The 20870-nt window shown below is 35.0% G+C and overlaps 2 protein-coding genes across 6 annotated transcripts; one reads left to right on the plus strand and one right to left on the minus strand.

Annotated features, from left to right (window-relative positions):
- MRPL57 (mitochondrial ribosomal protein L57) lies at positions 1-997 on the minus strand. 2 transcript variants are annotated; one of them, XM_031960803.1, is made up of 2 exons: positions 690-997; positions 1-556 (listed from the first exon to the last, which is right to left on the minus strand). In XM_031960803.1, the coding sequence occupies exons 1-2, from the start codon at positions 991-993 to the stop codon at positions 243-245; spliced, it is 618 nt and encodes a 205-aa protein (XP_031816663.1). In that variant the 5' UTR covers positions 994-997; the 3' UTR covers positions 1-242. The 2 variants fall into 2 exon arrangements, with proteins under 2 accessions (XP_031816663.1, XP_031816662.1); XM_031960802.1 differs by having other exon boundaries at positions 685-777.
- Positions 980-19614, plus strand: SKA3 (spindle and kinetochore associated complex subunit 3). 4 transcript variants are annotated; one of them, XR_004233147.1, is made up of 10 exons: positions 1001-1103; positions 2665-2726; positions 2835-3000; positions 4003-4414; positions 12250-12356; positions 14669-14853; positions 15207-15410; positions 17260-17390; positions 17505-17671; positions 17998-19614. XR_004233147.1 is itself a non-coding variant. In XM_012545183.3 (9 exons), exons 1-8 carry the CDS (start codon positions 1001-1003, stop codon positions 17344-17346), a joined length of 1326 nt encoding a protein of 441 aa, XP_012400637.2. In that variant the 5' UTR covers positions 980-1000; the 3' UTR covers positions 17347-17390; positions 17505-19614. The 4 variants fall into 4 exon arrangements, 3 of the variants coding, with proteins under 3 accessions (XP_012400637.2, XP_003764499.1, XP_031816661.1); XM_012545183.3 differs by having other exon boundaries at positions 980-1103; positions 17505-19614; XM_003764451.4 differs by lacking the exon at positions 17505-17671.
- The last annotated feature ends 1256 nt before the right edge of the window (positions 19615-20870 follow it).

Consider the following 20870-nt stretch of genomic DNA (forward strand, 5'->3'; position numbering starts at 1 on the left):
CACAAGACTATTTTGCAGCTTTATTTAATCTTCCCTCCATAACACTTCGGCTTCAGCCTCCCAGAGTTAGTAAGAGCCGCCTTGTCTGACAAGGCGAGCGCCGCGGCCAGGGGTCCCCAGCGAGGGTTACCGAGCTCCCTCCGCGGGAGCCCTGAGCGCGTGACCCCTGAGCGCGTGACCCGAGGCTTACGTGGCTGCGGGAGGAAGGCAGCTCCCGGCCCGGAGGGCCCCGGCAGCGGCTCTCACGACCATTTCTTGGAGACGTTGAGGTGGTTGAGCTGGTCCGCGACCAGCCTGTGCGGGGGAAACTTGGACATCTGCGCCAGCTTGATGGCCTCGAAGTTCTCGCGCCTGCGGGCGACGCAATGGTTGAACTCCTGCTCCTTCGTCATGTACGGCATGCTCAGCCAGTACTCGTTCTCCGCTTCGATCTCCAGTCTGCGGATCATGCCCTGCTTCATTCCCCAAGTCACCTTCCGCGGCCTCCGGTGCTTCCCGAGCCACTGCTTCCCGGGGGTGCGGCTGCCGCGCAGGAGAGCCGTCAGGAACATGGTGTCTGCGGGGAGGGGATAGAGCGGCCTGAGCGCGCGGTGCCCCCTCCAAGAGGCTACCGCGCCGCGCACGCCGCCCTCCCCCCTCTCCGGCCGCCGGCGGCGCAAACTGCCCGGGTGGGCGCGAAGTTACCTCACCGAGACGCGGCCCGAGACTGCCGCAGGAGACTGCCGCAGCGGCGTGCCGCAGTGCTGCAAAAAAAAAATGCCGAAAAGCTACGGCGCTGCCGCGGCCAATCGCCTTCCTTTTCCTTCTCGCGAGAGAGTCCCGGTCTCGCGAGAAGAGAAACGAGAAGAGCCTCTTCCTCCGAACCAATACAGTTTGGGGCGCGGAGGGATTCAAACTCCTGGCGGCTTGCTCCAGGGATGGTGTTGTGGTACTTGCAACTGCCGCTGCTTTCTCCGAGCTGATTGCTGGGGGCCGGGCCCGAGGCTCCCCCATTTTGGTCATGGATCCCGTCGGCAAGTTCTGCGGCAAGCTGCGCGATTTGGCCGTGACTCTGGAGAGGGAGACGGCTCACCTCCAGCAGGCGCTCAATGGAGAAGAGGCTGGTGAGGGGCGCGAAGGGCGAGGCGTGTTTCGGGGTCCCCAAGGTGGCCCCGAGACGCCGGGCGCTCCCGAGTTCTGTGAAAGGAGAGCGGGAAGGCGCCTCGGGGAAAGCCGCCAGTCGGTCAGCAAGCGCGCGCGGGCGCGCGTGTGCGTGCGTGTGTGTGTGTGTGTGTGTGTGTAAATATACACGTGTGGATGCGTACGTACACTTTTGTGTGATTTTTATGTCGTATATATTTGTACATATGTGTGTGTGTGTGTGTGGCGCTTTACTGTGCTAAATGTTGCGTGTACAATAAAAGGTAAAAACAAGATCTCTCCCCCTCGCGGAGCTAAATCTAACGGGTGAAGCGGTAAGTCACCGTCCGTGCGAAATGCAAGGTAAATAGGTCATTGTAGTACCTTCCGTCTGTCGGTTATTTCTAGTTTAATTTGTACATGGCTTGTTTGTAAACAATTGTTAACAAGTCCTTTTCCAAGCTGGATCGTGATCTCGAAGGCCAGAGCTGTCCATTTCTTGGCCGTGTCTCTCTTAAAGAAAGTGGAATTTAAAAACACTGGGAAATGAATGTTTGCATTTTTGTTTTTCTTCCCGGGTTACTTCTACCTTCTGAATCCAATCCTTCCTGTGCAACGAGAGAACTGTTCGGTTCTGCACACATACATTGTATCTAGGATATACTAGGACATACTCAACATATATAGGACTGCTTGCCATCTAGGGGAGAGGGTGGAGGGTGGGAGGGGAAAATCGGAACAGAAGTGAGCGCAAGGGATAATGTAAAAAAAATCACCCAGGCATGGGTTCTGTCAATAAAAAGTTACTATAATAAAAAAAGAAAGAAAGAAAGAAAGTGGAATTTGAGCTTAGTTGAAGCTAGGAAGCAGAAGGGAAAAGGGAAAGCATTTCAGGAATGGCAAAGGCATAGATAGAGTCAGGAGGTGAAGTGTGCTGTGAGAGCACCAGCCAGAAAGGAACCACTCTTAAGGGTAGGGGGGTAAAGTGTGAGAAGACTGAGAAGGTGGGAGTCAGGAGGGGGCCCTTCATAAAGAGCTTTTAAGTCATTAAATGCAACTCTTTTCATTTTACTAATGAGGAAAATAACATCCAGACAAGTTAATGACTTGCCTGGGATTTCATAGAAGTAGTGAACACACAGGTCTTCTGACTTGAAGACTAATGGTCTTTTCACTCCCCGATGTAGTGGAAAGAATCCTGGATTTGGAACTCGAGGAACTGGATTCAAATCTTGACTTTGTGAGTTATTTACTTCTGTGACTTCAGGGAAGTCACTTGACCCCTCATGGTTTTAGTTTCCTCCCTTATAAAATGAGAGAATTGGTTTAAATGAAACTTCTAGAATTTTTTCTATTTCTAAATGTATACTTTTGGGAAGGTTGTGATGATTCATTGGGAGTAGGTAGAGAGTGGGGGAAGTTTTAAAGCGAATGTGAAGGGAATATTTAAGTATTTGCATAGAAGTCTAGGATAATATGTCATTATGTCTTAAAATTTCCTTTTCTTCTGACTTCATTATATATTTTTCTTTCCTCAAATATCAGACTTTGAAGATTCTCCAATGAGAATTTTGCATGATTTGCATTTGGAAGTGAAGACTCTCAAGGTATCACTTGGACAATGTCAATTTGTCTTGTTTCAGTGCTTTGTAACTTTGGTTATTCTAATGAAATTTCTCACCAAAAATTGGTCATATTTCTTTTCCCTTTAAAAGGATGATATTAATATTCTTCTTGATAAAAGTCATTCAGAGAGGCAAGAAAGAAGCAGTTTTATAAAGAACACCAAATTGCTGATGGAAAAGAATAAAATGGATATCATGAAAATAAGAGACTTATTCCAGAAATATGGATATAAGCCACGGGACATGGAAGATCCAGGTTTGAATAATTTTTATTTCCTAATTAGTTATTTTAGTATTAGAGTCAGAGTGTTAAGAGTTGGAAAGAACTGAAGAGATCTCATTTTACCACTTCATGTTGTAAGTAAAGAAACTGCAAAGAGCCTAAGTAGCGTGGAAGACTATATGGTAAAATAGCAAAAATACAAGACAAAAACTTTCTAGTCTCATTATGTGACTTTAAGCATATTACTTTTGATTTCAATTACCTAGATCCATTAAAATAGGAATCATTGAAACTTGTCACTGTCATAGGATACTGTAGGGACAATAGATGTGGAAATATATTAAGTTCTTTTGAAAAAGGCTATGAAAAGTCAATTTGGAAAAAGTAATTTGACTTGAAGTGTCATCCCTTTTTTGGATTTTGACTTAAGCCTCCCTTGCCATTTATAATTAAACATATTTGTTTTCTCTGTGCTCCAGTTTCTTCATTTGTATGTAATAATTTCTCTTTTATTTGAATAGAATGATTAAAAATTCTATAACAGAAGGTTTTAAAATATAAATATTTTCATATCGTATTTATTTCAGTTTGGAACAGTGATTTCAATTATATAGAAAATTCTATCCATGAATGCAAAATGATTTTTGTCTTCAAGATGACCGAGTCAACAACTGATATGTGTCCCAAAAAATACTTGAGATCCAGATCTCCCTGACTTCGAGTCTAGATCCAAATATGTTATATCACATTGCTTCTCGTTTTTTATGATAAACCAAAAAGTAGAGCAAAGATTCCAAGAAAATATATTAAATAATAATGTGTTCAGTCACAGAAAATAAGAAAGAATGATTAAAACTTAACTGTTTTCATCTTTCCTTTCTGCGGTAATACATTTTAAAACTGAAATGTGGGGAAGCTGTGGTTAGAAACCAATTAGACTGTCTAAGCATTTCTAACTATAACTTTTTTACTTGAGGCATGTAAGATTTTATATGTTAATGTTGTTATCTCTTTGATTTTACATATGTTTTTCAGTGCCAAAGGAGGATATTAATGTTAAACTGGAGGAAGTTAAATGCAAAGACTCTACAAAATCTGAGACAGGAAAGGAAGATACATCTAGTGCTTCTGTTCAAAATAACCATGTTACTCAAAGTCCTCCACGTAGTCCACAACTTTCAGATTTCGGACTGGAAAAGTATATGTTTTCCAGAAATTGGAATATTCATCCACCAGCAATGAATATTCCTAAGAGAGAGCAAATAACTATGAATACACCTTTGAAACAAATCTCTCCTAAAGTGTTGAGAACTCCAAAATGCACTTTAAAGATGGATGAATATGCAGTGGTAACTCCTAAGCTGGAACACTTGAGTATTTCAGAATATACCATGTGTTTAAATAATGATTACACAATGGGGCTTATAAATGCCCAGGAAAATAAAAGGTAAGAAGATCTGTTAATTAAGTCTTTCTAAGTTGCTGGTTACTGTTGCATTACATGCTTTTCTCATGTCACTTACTGTCTTTATATTTTTATTTAATGTACTTACCTAAGGGGAAAATGTTTTGTTTCCCTCTCCTTCCCAGAAATTGAGATTTTGATTTTATTTTTACTGTTTTAATGTCCCTTCAAAAGGATTTACTTGACTTCTATGACTCCAGGTATATGAAAAAGGGTTTCATTAAATGCATTTTCTTACAGGTTTCATTTAATCTAGAAAGTCCTTCTAGCCTACCTACACAAGATTTGTGGAATCATCATCTGTAATCATAGTCATCAACCACCTCTACTTATAAACTTTTCTATTGCCATATACACCCTACTTTTATAAATGAGGAAAGGGGAGTTGTAATTTTAAGAAATATTCCATAAATTCCCTATTAATTGTTCTTTTTAAAAATCAAATCTCAGGTTGTTTCATTAGCTTTAATCTGCCAGTTATTTTCACTCTTAAGGTCTTATTTTTTCCTCAGAATTGAAAACATGCAGTTCTTCACACTTTATATCTACATCTTTCTAAAGACGTAATCTTTTATAGATCTATGCACTTCTACCAAACCACTCAAAAATGTCTAATATCTGGCCCTAAGTCTTTTCTGGAAGGGTGAACAGTTCAAAGTCATGTCAAAGTGGTCAGGCAAGCAAAGAAGGGACAAGTGTCAGTGAAGTTCCATTTAATGGAAAACAATTTACTTCACAGCAAAGAAGTCCAAAGTTTTGTCTGTATAACATGGTTGCCCTTGTAAAAGACCTGTTACATGACATAAATAGAATTGGGCCATTTCTAGGAAATTCATTACTGCTAAGTGAATTATCTAGTAGCTTCTGAGCTATAAATTACAGTTTGTAACATTTTAATTTCTATTTTGGGCAATAAAAGATCATTCTTCCAAGCAGTTGCTAAGTATCAAATTGAAAGAATAAAAAGGTAACTTCAGGAAGGTTGTTCAGTGATAAAACTTAATGGAAAAAGCCTCCATGTCTAGTAGAAAAAAATAGTAGATTTTGAGTAAAGACTTGAACTTAAATCTGAATTCTATTTCCTAGGAAGTTCTTAACTAGGGGTAGGACTAGATCATCACTAAGGTTCTATCTAGTTCTGAATGCTCTTGTCTGCAGAAACTATAGTGGAGAAAGAAATAGAATGAAGAAGTTAAAGGAAAAAGGTAGAGGGAGGTGAGAATGAAAAAAGTTGATGATTTTCTGTTTGCAATAAAGATTACAAATCCAGCATCTTTAGCAGGATATTAAGTTGGCACTTTAAACTCAAGATCCAATTAGACTTATTTTCCCTCATAATACCTTTTTGTGTGGCATTGTTTTCTATCATGTTATCATTTTTCTGCTTTCTCATATAATTTGTCATGTTCAGAATTTGGTTTTTTTTTTTGTTTGTTTTTTGTTTTTTGACATTGTCCTCCCATCAACTGCCAGAATTTTCCAAATATCTGTCCTTGACTTGATTTTCTCTTTCTTACTCATTTGGTGAGTTAAGAAGAACCCATGGGTTTAAATTATCTTTATGGAGATGACTCCTGAATATCAATCCCAATCTGTTTCTTGAACTCCAGTCCCAGGTAAACAACTAACTATTAGATATCTCAACATGTCCCAGGCAGAACTGGTTGTATTCCCCCAAAACCCATCTTTCCTCCAAACTTCCCTATTTTTTGAGGGCACAACTATTTTTCCAATCATCAAGATTTGCAAACTGGGAGTCATCCACACCTCTTGCCTTTCCCATATTTCCCGTTTATTTGCCAAGTTTCATTGGTGTTTAACTCCACAAGTCTCTTCCCTGTCTCCACCTATTGAATTCTTTTTTTATTCTTTAAATAAAACCCAAATGTCATCTGTTCCAGGCAGTCTTTCTTGAGACCTTCATCAGAAATGACATATTCCTTCTTCCCTTCAGGCCTCACAAAGAATTTTATCTGTACCTCCATGTTTAAATTGAATTACTCTTTCAATTTTAGAAATAAAGTCCTTAAACTTAAAAAGCGAAGAAGTTTCCTGTGATCATAAAACTATGAGATGACAAGAACCCAGGCTTTCTGACCTCAAGTTGACATTCTTTTTCTCTTCCTTTGATCTCATTTCTTCATCTTTAAAATGAGGAAATGCTTTATGAATATTGAATATGAATGCCAATCAGTATTAATGTTTCTCCAGTTGTACTATACGTGTATATTGTCATTGTTGATATAGTAAAATCTTAGTCATCCATGGCATTTGAAGAAATGACTAGAAAGTTAAACTTAAATCATTATGTCTAGGCTTCAAAACAGATAATTCCAAAAGTACTTCTTTTCAGCAATGGATTCCAAGGTCTCTGCAAAAAATTTTTTTTTACTATAGATGCTTTTCATAAGCAAAAGTGGTTCTTAAAATACCTGCAATCAGTAATAGAACTGTATTAAGTTATTTAGTGATGAATTTGTGTTGATCTTGCAGCTTTTTGGTGTCTATTCCAGTTAGTGAGCAAGTAATATTACCTGCCAGAATTAAAATTGCATGGTCCTTCGTCATAGTGTGTAAAAGAATTTAGTCCACATATAGATCAGTGTGCCTCATATATGCATACTGCATGCTTAATAGGCATTTGTTAGATTTTTTTTCCTAGATTTATGACCCTGGCATCTTTAGCATTAACATACAACTCCCATTAATAACTAGCATCAATCATTTAGTAAATATTAAGTGTCTGTTATGTAAGTGCTAGGTAATAATAGCTAAGCTTTTTCATAGTGCCCACTATGTGCCGGGAACTGTATTAAGTGTTTTACAAATATTTTACTTGCTCCTTAAACAGCATCCTGGAAGGTGGTGGGTACTATTATCCCCATTTTACAGTTGAGGAAACTAAGGTAAACTGGTAAGGGTGCTTGCCCAAGGTCACACAACTAATGTCAAGGCCAGTTTTGACTCCTGGTCCTCCTAATTCTAAGCCCAGTTCTCTATCCATTATATCACTTAGCTGTTTTAAATACCTGGATATTGTAAATACAAATACAAAGGTGGGAAAGAATCAGAGGTTTCATATAGTGCTTGAGGTCTGTCTTGAAAAAGGAGGATTCTTTGAGAACAGCTTGAGTTCAAGGCACAGAGGCTCAGAAACAAAAGATGAAGTCTTGTTTATGAGAAACAAAGGAGGAGGCTGGTGTAGTTAGTTTGCTGAGTGTGGAAGGGAAAATAATGATTCTAGAAATCTAGATTCCATCCAGATTTTGAAGAGCTTTAAAAAATTTTTTTCCTCAGTAGTATTTTATTTTTCCAAATGCATAGATAGTTTTCAGAATTCATTTTTGTAAGATTTTGTTTCAAATTTTTTCTCCCTTCTTCCCTTACCTTCTCCCTACCCAAGACAGCAAGCAATCTAATACATGTATACATGTCTAATACTTTTAAGCATATTTCCATACTTGACATGTTGTGCAAGAAAAATCAGACCAAAAGACAAAAAACTATGAGAAAGAAGAAGTAAATAAACAAAAAAAGGTGGAAACACTGTCTCCATTCAGTCTTCATATTTTTCTTTCTGGATGTGAATGACATTTTCCATCCCAAGTCTACTGGAATTGTCTCGGATCACCACATTTCTGAGAAGGAGCTTCAAAAATTAAACAGAAGAATTTATATTTTTAACTGGTAGGGATCAGTAGAGTTTGAATAGAGAAGTGATATGAGCAGATCTATACTTAAAGAAAGTCAGTAATATGTAGGTTATACTGTAGTGAAGAAATGCTTTAAAGCAGAGCAACCAATTAGATTGTTGTAATAACCTAGACAAGACATAGTGATGACCTGGATTAAGTTGGTAAGTGAGAAGAGAGAATGTGCCAGTTGTAAGAGTTGTTTTAAAAGGAGAAGCAGCAACTATTTGGAAATGTGGGGGAGTGAAAGAATGAGAAATTGAAGTAATAGCAGCATGAACCTGGGAAACCCAAAAAGTATTGATGCTTTCAACAGAAAAGGCAAGATGGGATATGGGGGACAAGGATGACAACAAGTTGATTCTAAAAATATTGACTTTTTGATGTCTCCAGGATATCCAGTATGAAATGTCCAATTTGCAGCTGATTAGAGGATTTGAATCAATAAATCTAGGAGTCATCCACATGGAGATAGGACATGAAAGCAAATAAGGTTATTGAAAGACAAAGTGGAAAAGGGAGAAAAAGACTAGATCAACAAATTTTAGGCATTGTGATATAGATAAGGGATCAACAAAGGGGAGACATAAGAGAAAGCAGTCAGACGAGGAGAATCAGAAGAGAATAGTGTCACAAAAATACAGATGAGTATTCAGGATAGAAAATGCAACAGATAGATGGAGAAGGAAGAGAACTGAAAAAGGATCCAGTTTGGTAACTAAGACAGGACTACCTCATTGTCAGAGTTGGGGATGTGAAGAGGTTTTAAGATGGATGGAAGTAAAATAAGAGATGAAGGCCTTAGCTGAGAGTGATAATCAATTTGGGAAAATTACAGGGGGCTTGAGAAAATAGAAGGTTTAGCATAGTTCATCCAGAGAATAAAATAGGGCATCAGTGAGGAATAAAGAATTGCCTTGCTACACTGAACACCCAGTTGAATTTAGATATGAAATTATAATTTACTAAGCACAGTTGTGTGACTTGAGAGCTGTACAGCATCATGAATAAGAAGGAGGAGGAAAATTGTGGGAAAATAATTCAGTGCTGGGGTTTGGCAAGAAATAGTGGCAACAGGAAAAGAAAGCTATAGATATCAGAGGAGGACAGTGTAGAATCTGAAATAGCTAACTTTGGAATTGAGATTAGAAAGAAAGAATATTGATAGGCAAGTTGTGTGTTAAACATAAAAGAACTCTAGAATATTTGAGGATGGTTAAAACATTTTGAACTAGAAGGAAAACGGGAAAAAAAGGAGATAGGGGTTAGCTTCCTGGTAAGATACTTTTAAGAACAAAGGGAAAGAGAGAATGTTTTAGGCATATGTGATCTGTACAAATTGTGTGTAGTCAGGAGATGTCAAATTTAAGAATCCAGTTTGGGTGAAATATAGAGACCATATAAAGAAGAATGGGAAATCAATCTAGAAAAGTAAGTTGTTGTCAGGTTGTAGAAGACCAGGCCAGCAACTTTAAATTTTGTTCTAAAGGTAATAAGGAATTACTGTATGTTTTTCAATAGAATTGAGTAAGGGAATGCCTTAGGAAAATCATTGGCAACTTTCTGAAATATGGATTAGAGAAGAGATACCAAAAGAAGAAGGCTTTTACAATAATTTAGTCAAGAATAGATGATGCTCTGAACTATAGTGTTTGTACGAAGAATTGAAAGGAGATGGATGCAAGGGATATTTTGGAGATGGAATTTATAGGATTTGACATTTGGATGAAGGAAAAAGAAGAAGCAAAGATGAGACAGAGGTTACAGTTTCTGGGTTACTGGGAATCAGTCCCTAAAACATAAGTAGACAAGCTTTGAGTGGGAGGAGAGAAATAAGTTTAGTTTTGGACATTGCATTTGAAGTCCTGGGAAACACATCAGCAGATGATATCCAGACAATAGAACTTAAGCTCTAAAGGGAGTTAAGAATAGAGTGATAGACAGGGATACTATTCACGTAACAATGGTGATTGAAACTATAGGAATAAATGAGAAAACCAAGTGGAGAAGAGAGAACAAGAGGGTCAAACAAGAGGTTTTACCCTATCAAGATAATTCTTTTATCAGACATATTTCTATATTTGTGGAGGAATGCAGGATAAAGCGATTGGTAGGGAGATAAATCATAAGCATATTGCTAAAGTTATAGGTAAGAAATTTTTTCATAAGAAGTGTATTAGTTGATTAGTTTAGGGAGACCTTCATATATAAGGTATGGCAATAGGATAAGATGCTAGTAATGGAGGTTGAGTCGACAAGCATTTCTTAAAGTTCTCCTGTGCTAATTATGAATCATATAAAAGGCATAAATAGTCTTTTGCCTTTGCAGTCAGAGGAAAGAAAAAGAATTCATGTAATAAACTTACAAAATTAGGGAAAAGAAAGAGAAAGATTAAAGATAAGTGCTAGAAAAGGGATAACTAATAAAGCAAGGTCAAATAAAGAGGCACAGGTAAGTGATTTACATTTGTCAAATAGGAGCCACTTCTTTACAATAAAGATAATGAAAGGTTTAAATAGAAGCTTGATGTCAAATGGTCCCCATTTTCTCAATATTGTAGGAATGCATTAAAAGTAAGGGAAGGGCATATTTGGTGGTTTACAGAAAACAAAGTTGAAAAGGCTGTTGTAGAAAATCACCAAGGGTTGAATAAGATGATTTTATCCAATAGTATAAATCCATTTAAGTTAGATAGCATAAATTTGTGGACCCAGTCACCACCCCTTCCTTCCATGTTGTTCTCCCTTTAACAATACATTCTCATGCTACAGTTACTACATGCTACAAACTGCAGATGAATCAGTTAATTGTAATCAAGGGAAAGAATTCAAGGGCACTAAAAGAAATGTTAAAATGGCTGATCATAGTGTCATAACTTGAGTAGGAAAACCAGAACAGGATTTATTATCAAAACTAGGAAATAGGGAGAAACTGAAGAACCTTCCAAAGTAGAGAATAGATATTTTTAGAGGGGAAAAGGAAATGGGTGACATTTAATGGTATAAAATACAGAGGATAAATAATTTGAATAATATATCCAAAAATTTATTCACTGTGATAAAGTTTGTACTAGGGACACTGTTCTCTATTGGGAAGAACGACATAATTATATGTTATTTAAAAGCTACTCATGTGCATGAGTACATCAGTGGATATGAGGGGTAGAAAAAAAATTGGCAAAGTACAACATTCATTTATGCTACAATCCTCCCAAAAATGGGTATACAAAAAAAATGCCAGTTTTTAATTAAAAATTTACATCTAAAGCCAAAAGATAGCATTATTTACGATAATAAATACTAGAAACTCACAGGAAATAGAAATTAAACTAGGATGCTCTCTTCTTCCTATTGATGTAGTTCTAATGTTAACTATAGCAATAAGACAAGAAATTAAAATTGGCAAAGAGGGGACAATTTCCCTTGTGGCAGATGGCATGATTGTTTATTTTGAAATCCCCAGAAATCGATAAAATAATTGAGAAAATAACATCAAGAAAACTGGGAAGGTAGAAAAAGAATTTGAATCAATATTGCTATGAAGTAATAATCAAGAAGAAATAACAGAAGAAGTGTAATTCCATTCAGAATATCTGGGAGTCAAATCTACCAAAACACATTGAAGATAAGATACAATTACAAAGCACTTGGAAGGAATAAAGAATGAATTAGAATAAAATTTCTCCATTTATTTGGAGAATAGTTAGAAAGAAAGAAAGAGAAGAAAGAAAGAGAGAGAAAAGGAAGGAAGGAAGGAATTTAACTGCATGTTTGGTTTTAGTATAAACAGAACAAAAAAAAATTGAAAGGATAGATTTTTTTTTTTTAAATAGTGATGGACAAGAAAAGCATTGGCAGAAGATGAAATAAATTTGATTAAATGAGGTTGAAAAGATTTTGCAATAATCAGTTCAGCTAGGGTAGTAAGAAAAGATCTCAATTGAAAAAAACCTTTCATTAAATATCTTATACATGGGTGGGAAGGGAGAAATAAGAATGTATTAGTGATATAAAAGGACAATGAAAAGTAACTTGCTTTTTAGGCAATTAAGGTACAAAATTTCTATGATAGTCTGGTTAAATTTGATTACTAAAGAATCATAAACTTTTTTCCTCTTTTCTTAGTTTATCTAAGAATAATACTAATGAAATAAATGTAGAAGCAAAATTAGGAAGCAACAACGTCCTAATCCCTCCTTGTTCCACCATACATGATCAGCTAAAAGAAAATTGTAAGTATAAACTTGAATCAAATTTCTTTTTATCTGTTACCTTTGCAAAATATTTTTGAAAGGCAATCAATCATGGTGTATACAACACTGGACTTGGGGTCAACAAGTACTAGATTTTAATCTTTCAGATATATACTAGCAAGTAAGTAATCACCCTGGTCAGGTGATTTAACCTCTTTATTTGCATTGTTTCCTAATCAGTATTGTTGGGGTATTTTCTATAGTTCTGCCACCACCTAGTTTCATAAACTGTGTCCCTTAAGGAGGGCTTAGGAAAAAGGTCCTTTGTGGACCTTAATAATTACCTCTCCAGCTCTTAGGAATAATATATACCTTCTTTTAAGGAAAAGTTCAAACATAATAAATGCTTAAAAATTAGCATACAGTATGAGAAATAACAGGAGTTAAAAAAAAAAAACACAAGATGACTAAATTTACAAAGCTTACAACAATCTTAATGAATCTGGGTTATGTGTGGCCTCGTTTTTACTTGTTTCTTTTTTCTTTTCTGATGGATCCTTTTCTACCAGATCTTATCCTAAGATTTTTTTTTTCCTGTTGCTATTCTTTGTTAGCTGAAAAGGTGACTGGTATATCAGCTTTCCTGGAACTTTCCCTAGCCCTCAACTGTAGGTGGAACAGCATAGGGCTTTAGGGTTATCACCTTTCTTCTATAGTTTATGAATTCCAGTTTGTGAACTTATGCTATGTGCCTCTCTCACCTTAGATTTGCCATAGACATAGAGAAATCTCTCCCTTTCTTTCTCAGAAAAAAAGAAAAGGCTTTTCCCTTTGACCTATCACTTACTTTTACCTTTCTTCATTCATCTTTCTTTTAGAAATTTCTTGTGTTCTAGCCTTAGATAATTTCTTATAAAGACAGACACATTAACAGAATATTCTTCTCACCTGTGGTCAGGACCCAGAAGGGAACAACAGTTTGCAGTTCCCTTTCTTCCTAATTAGTTTTGGCTATCATTTTGTAGGCTTTTCTGATGAGACCAGGGAACTGTCTGCATCTACTTGTGGGTTTTAATTGTACATAAAAAGCTGAGATTATTTTCCCTAAATCGACCCTTTCCCTGCCTTTCTCCCTCTCCAGAGAGAGAGTCTTATCAGATTTTTTTCATAGTTCGTTTCTATAGACACAGTATTTTCATTGCACTTAAGAGTTTAAGTTGTCTATGTAATAGGAGACGTCATTTTCCATTGGCCCTTACTCTTTATCCTTTTTTATTGCAATAAAAAAAATTAAGTCTTAATATCAGTCTCTAGGGATTTTACTACTAGTAAAAGCCTGAATGTCCTTTTTTAATTAAATGAAATAAATTTGTGGCTTCATATAACTTATATAAAAAGTTGACCATTGAGCATCATCAGATCCTTAATTAGGAATATAACAGTTTTTGGATTCAGTGTATATCATTTTGACTTATGACACTAGTAGGAAAATTTTGTCTTATAATACTAGCATACCACTTAACACTTGATTATATGTTTTTATTGCTCTTCAATTTAAAATAGTTCTTGATCTTTTTTTAAAAATGAGAGCAAGACTAAGTCTTTGATTTCGTTATTATAAGAAAAGCCCATTGTGGAAATTGTATACCAACAAAGATCAAAAACGTTCATAGTTTATAGTGTTAGGTGGGTAGTTGCCAGAAGTACTGAGATATTCAAATGATTAGTCTGATAACAGAGCATGATATATGTGAGAGACAGGACTTCTGAATCTAAGGCCACAGCCCTACATTACAGCACATGGAGTTTCTCAGAATACCTACTCTGTATAAAATACTGTGGGAGATATAAATAAGTATAAAAAAATTTTTGATTTGTTCTAGTCTTCTCTAATTAATTTATGAACTCCATTAAGATGATTTATTTCTCTTATACATAAAAGTGTATTTTAAGTAGTTGATTTAAAAAATTGTCTGATTTATAAAAGAATCCTTCATCCTAGTTATCCCAACTATAAATACTTACTTAAATTTTACTCTGCAGAGCTTCATTACCCAATTTAACTCATCATTCTAAAAGAATCTAGTGAAAAAAAGAAAAATCTGAAGATATATTGAAGGGAAAGGAAATGACTGAGTTAATAAGCAAGGATATGAAGGAATTAGGAAGTCATTTATTAAAAATACCTTCAGGATTTGTTTTATTTGAAAGGGGAGGGTAGTTTCCAAAAATAAGGGAAGAAGGAATTAAAAATTAGTGTTTAAAATTTATTTCCAAATTAATCACGCTAGTATGTCAAAAGTTAAAATTTTTATAATTTATTTTCCATGTTATATATGTGTCTATCTTAGGTGCTAACCATGTGAATTCCTCTTTGGAACCTGAATTCTTCACTCCTGACTTGAAAATACCTTATAGAAACAATAATCCAGTTTTAAATGTCCCTAAACCTAAAGATCTTGGTCTCTCCACTAATTACAAAGAAAGACTAATTTATCCAGACTTTAAAATGGATGGGTTAAAAAAAGAAGCAAAGGTGAGTTTATAAATTAGAAAAAAAGTACACCAATATGTAATCTGATGAGAAACATGCCATATTTACTAATAATGATTAATATGAATTATGTATGCCTTCACTCCTGAACTGCCTTGCTATTTAGAATTTATTTGGATTCATTATCTTTGCATATTTGCATGTTATTATATACATATATGTAAATATCCAACTATATACATAGTTGTATATGTACGTGCACATGTACACACATGTGCCTAGCACGATGCCTGTTACACAGTAGATGCTTAATAATTTATTGTTGATTGATTTAATTCTGCCTTGCTAAATAAATTTTACTATCACATAAAGTATTGCTCACTTTTATACAACAGGGGATAACAATTCCACCAACATCAGGCTCAAATATTTTGCCAAGCAATTTGGATTTGGACAATTGTACTTCATTGGTTTCACAATCTGCCCAGTACTTTGAACATCATGAAGATCTCTCTCTTCCTAAGATTTCTCTCAGTGAAAACCTGTTAAAAACACCTCCACCTCCAGAAGTAACTACAATTCCGGATGATATTTTCCAGGTTATTTTTTTTCTTAATTATAAGTATTATGTTTGATATTTCAGTTTTGTTCAAATTTTTAACCATTTTTGTAGAGCCCTATTTCCATTTCCACTACTATTCCACTTTTTCATTCTTATCACCCTTATTTTCCTGTATATCAACCCATCTTTTTTATTTCCACCTCAGCAGGAACATTGTACTTCCTCAAGCTACATTTCTCCAAGTAGTGTGCATTCATTGTTTCTTCTTCTTCATTATCCAATCACTCCTTCATTTTCTACAGTCTTCCTTACAATGTAAATTTAAGCTTCTTTAAAATTGTTTGCAATTTCTGCATTTACTAGTTTGTTAGAATTTACTTTCTCAAAAAAAAAAAAAAATTTGGTCTTTAAAAGACCAAAAATACTCTTTCAGAGGTACCTTTTTTCTATCTTCTCCCTGATCTCTCAGTAGCAGTGCTATTAAATAGACTTTCCTCTTTGGTTTCTGTGACATTGGTGTTTTTTGTTTTTTGTTTTTTTTTGTTTTTTTTTTTTTTTTTTTGGCTCTTCTGCCTAACATTTCCCATCCAGCTACATTCTCCAACTAATCCAAGATCACTTCAGCTCTGGAGCTTATACTTCTGTTCCTAGAGTCCCTTCTTTCCTTCTGATTGAAGGGTGAAGACCACTTATCCCAGAACTTCCATTTAAGGACAATACCCAGGTCAGCTGTCTATTCATTTTCCACCTAGTATCACTAACGGATTTCTCCATTATGCCCTTATGCCAGATAACCCTTGTCCTTCTCCTTTTTTTTCTGCTTCTATTTTGTACATTTTTTTTTCCTCATTAGATAATAAACTTCTTGAGAACAGGAACTTATTTGCCTTTCTTTGTATTCCCAATGTTCAGCAAGGACTAGCACAATATCTGCTTTCCCATCTCCTGATCCTTGAATACAGGCATTCTCCAAAACTTGATTTTGGTCCTCTTCTATTTACTCTACTCTTCCTTGACAAGCATATCCACTCATTACTTGAATAACTTTGAGTTCCATCTCTCCATTTCTACAACTTCTTGGTAGGGACCTCTGATTATTACTTGACATTTATAATGTCCAAAAACAGCTTCATAGCTTTATCCAAAATTTATTCTTCCTTAATTCTGTTACTTGTAGAATTAATCTTTCTAGTTACCATGGCATATTCTTTTACCCTTTGCTCTCCATTCTACACATTCAACCACTTACCAATTCAGGAGGCTTTTATCAAATAATTTATAAATAATTTAAGTTATTATCAAATATCTTATATTTGATAACTACTATTGTACTAGACACTGACGATATAACAGTAAGAGACATTGCTTGCCCTGTAGAAGCTTATAGTCTAATAAGGGATGTAAGACACATACAAGTAACTGATACATATAAACATGGTAAGTACATAGAATACTCATAAATTGATATGCAAGTTCTGAAAAGAAAGAGATTACTTTCCAGATAAGATATTATTCTAGGTTTCATAGTGCCTTGCCTTCTATTTTGGGGTAGCTCTAATATTTAGAAACATTTTTTTTTTAAACCAGGCTGAAATTTTTTTCACTGTAACTGCTATCCATTTTGGCTTTCAATGCTACATACAACTACAGGTCTTGCCTCATCCTTGCCTCCAGCTTCCACATAAAATTTTTCTTTTCTACATCTTATTGTTAATTTTTCTGCAGGGCAATTATACTGTAAACAAAATTTACGTATACATCTTTTTGTACATAGACATATACACACATTAGACAGAATGTTGATGCTTTTCTAAATGTTTTTAATTATCCTTCAAATGTACTTTTTTCAGGTAACATGCAAAAATGTTTTATTTTTCAAATTTTAGCTATTATCAAGGTATGATTCAAAGTTAGCCACTCCTGAACCATTCAAACAAGGACCCAGCAAAGCACTTTTCCCTGAATTTAAATGAAAAGTTACTCAAGAGGAATACAACACAATAAAGTACTAATAAGAGTAAGTAATTTTATTGTATTCTAAAGAAATTACTGTCTTATTTGGAAAGTTTGTTTAAAGTTTGCTTTTTGTTTACCATTGATAATTTGTGATATTTATTCTTTTTTTACTCAGATTCTTACTTTTAACAAATTAATGAAATGAATTGGCACTAAAAAACACAAAAAATGGGAAGATCAATTGTACCAAACATAACACATTTAAAGGAGTTCCATGAAGGAGACAAAATAATTTTTAAGACACTTGCGGGATAGATTCTCAAGGAACCTGAAAGAAAAGGGGTATTTTGCAAAAGTATCATAGACCTTATTTCAACTTTCCCAAAAAGTGACAGAGAAGTTATCAATAATTTAATCCATATGCCTGCTTTCTCATTTCATCAAAATCTTAGGGAAATATACATTTATATTAAATTTATTATATTTCCATAAATCATATTTGCTTTGTATAATATGTATAATTAAAGATATTTACATTTATATATGAAGGGCATAATTAATAAAGATAGGAGAGAATTAACAGGCTTTGCAAATAAATTGGCTTTTTTACAATTTAATTAAAGGTGTTGAATATACAACTTACTGTTCTTTTTTGTTTGTTAAAAAAGGGGGAAATTTTTGCTTTGGTGGAACAAAGTACTATGTTAAAGACACTTCTGTTTACAAGTCGAAAGCCATATAATGGATGATCTTCCCCATAAGCCAAATGGAAGAAGGAATCTCTATCGATGAAGTCTTCCAGGTGTTTGTTTCCAAAAGTCATCAAAAGAGATCTCCGATTCTAATTATGAATATAAAAGAGGAAAGATATATATTTACCAACAATGTTTGCCACTGTTGTGGATGATATTCAGCCCATAAGCCAAATGAAAGAAGGATTTTCTATGGATGGTGAGGTCCTCCAGTTCTTGTTTTCATATGACATTGTATTATCATAAAAAAATTCTTCTTGCCTATCTAAGTAGGAAAAAGACAAATGTATGAAGAATACCTATTTTCCAAACTATGAATGAACAGCACATATAGCTAGTTAATTAGTATGTAAGATCTTGGACAGAATTGTACATAGATAATGAACTGGGACTAGATCTAAAAGAGGAAAAAAATGTACTAAATTACTTTAGGAAAATTCTGTAGTGCTAATTTTAATGACATGAAGATTTTTCCTCAAAACAAAAGTCCATCTTTTTCAACATAAGCATTTTACCATTGATGCTATAGAGTTGCTAGCAGTCCTAGAAAATTTAAAGTTATCAAACAACCAAAAGGCAATAGAAGTACAATCTGAAGTTTATAAAGTACTTTTTAAACTCTCCCCATTTGATCCCTAAAGTAATTCTGTGAGGTAGATTCTGTTACTGTGCCTGGTTTACAAAAGAAGAACCTGAGGCTCATGAAAGGTAAAGTAAATCACTTGGGATCAGGTAGTAAGCATTCAGGGTAGGATTTAACCTAAGTCTGATTGTTGGTCCAGCAGTCTATCCACTTTGCCTCTCTAGTGCCTCTCTAATGAAGAATTAAACAAGAAAAGTAGTATAAAGGGGTCAGTTCCATTAAATAGAAAAGGAACTGAGCTGATCATGAAATGAGATGATAAGACTTCTTTGCCCATTGGTATCTATATAATGTCTAGTGACAGATAAATAGAAGGATTGAATTTTTTTAAGTGCTTACTGTGTGCCATAAACTATGTTAAGCATTTGGCATACAAAACAAGAAACTAGATTATCTCTTCTCAAGGAGTTTGCTTTCAAAAGGAAAACAAAATGTAACTGGAACCTAGAAGGCAAAGGCCAGAGATAGACTGTGATAAGGAAGTTATAGATGGGGAGAATGTGGGGGATGATAACAATAGGGGAAGAGATTCAGACAAAGATTTTTCCTACCTATAACCTTTGTAGTATGTCAAAATATCCTAGAAGCACAACAAAAGAAAAAAGACAAGAAATTTAATTCTATGTACTTTCATTAGGATCATACAATAATTCAAGATAGTGTCATCAACCCAGTTGTCAACATATAATTGATTCCTCATTGAAATTTATGTGGAATAAATCCTATTTTCCTGTTGGTGGTAGACCTTGTGTATGTGTGTATAAATTCATGTGTGTATAAATTCATAAGAATACTGTGAGGAAGCATATGACTATCTTACTTTAAAATTCCATTTTTTCATTCAACCTTGTACTCAATTTTATATGGACAATAAAAATGTTGAATCTGCAGCACTTGTGTATTTCCTTTACAATTTGTAGTATGAAGTCTGTCGATAAGCCAGATCCAAGAATGAATTCTTTTAAGATTCTTTTATTGATTGTTAATATTTACTGTTTCTAGGAGGATTCTGTCTACCTTTAATACATATAAAACTATGAAGACCTTTTGATAGGAACAATATTTAAGCATTTTTAATCAGTCTCTAAATTTACACAGGTGGTCTTGATATGGGGCAAATAGGGATGGCTCGTTATTAAACCAATATGGAAAAGTTTGGAGCAAATCAGTCTTTACCAATTTCCCAATGTCATGGTGAAAATGAACAAGATAAGGGAGCAAAATTTTTGCAGGGTATACCATGGATCTGGAGTCAACCTTATAGTCTTACAAATGGAAAACCCATTCAAAGGGAAGAAACAAAATAATGGGGAATGGGTCAGGAGGATCCTGACCTTGGCCTTTGCTGAACTGTCATCCTGACCTTTCTAGCATTATGTAGTCACCTGTAACTTATTTAAGTGTAGATGTGCAATTCCATAATTCTTAGTGGCATTCGACATTTTCCCTAGCTTGGTAGGTTGCTATTTTTTCAACATTTAACACTTTTACCAGAATTAAAGTGAGATCCTGCTTCACACAGCAGTTCCATTCCTTTTTCTTAAAGCAAGATGAGATTTGTTACTATTCATGCTAGTATATGTTAGATTTATTTACATCTCTAACATAATTTTTAAAAAACATTGGGGTTTGTTTATTCATTCTTTTTTCCAAGGAGTAAATCACCAAATTCATCATTTACAATATGGTAGCCTATTTCACATTTTAATTACCATCCAAATATTCCGAATTTGTGAACTTCATGATATTCACAAAATGCATACTCATTATAACAAAGCAAATACATTCTTAAAATGTTGGAATGAGTTCAATATAAAACTAATGTGCTATAAAACATGTAGTTGGAAGGCAAGTGCAGCTTGACATTTTATATTAATAAACTTGTTCAGATATTATAACTTAGAAAATTCATTTAGTCCTAAACTCAAATTTTATGAATTCCATATTCAAAGGACTACTAGTGCCCATTAAAATATATAGGCTCATTTCTGAAAATGGGGTTTAACTTAAATTCATGGCCTGCCCTCAGCCTGTCAGTTATAAAATCACACTTGTTCTTCCCCTGCTTGGGAATCAGAAATTGGAGACAGTTCAGGCTTGTTATTAATGTCTGTTACACAATTCATTAATTTAAAAAAAAAAAGTC

The sequence above is a fragment of the Sarcophilus harrisii genome, chromosome 3, assembly GCF_902635505.1.
Source record: "Sarcophilus harrisii chromosome 3, mSarHar1.11, whole genome shotgun sequence".
In the NCBI taxonomy this organism is placed as follows: Eukaryota; Metazoa; Chordata; class Mammalia; order Dasyuromorphia; family Dasyuridae; genus Sarcophilus; species Sarcophilus harrisii.

Coding starts and splice junctions, on each gene's coding strand:
- MRPL57 (XM_031960803.1), bottom strand. CDS start 993: ATGGGGGAGCCTCGGGCCCGGCCCCCAGCAATCAGCTCGGAGAAAGCA. Junction 557..689: donor CAGTCTCGGGCCGCGTCTCG/GTGAGGTAACTT, acceptor CCCTCCCCGCAG/ACACCATGTTCCTGACGGCT.
- SKA3 (XM_012545183.3), top strand. CDS start 1,001: ATGGATCCCGTCGGCAAGTTCTGCGGCAAGCTGCGCGATTTGGCCGTG. Junction 2,727..2,834: donor TGGAAGTGAAGACTCTCAAG/GTATCACTTGGA, acceptor TCCCTTTAAAAG/GATGATATTAATATTCTTCT. Junction 3,001..4,002: donor ACGGGACATGGAAGATCCAG/GTTTGAATAATT, acceptor TATGTTTTTCAG/TGCCAAAGGAGGATATTAAT.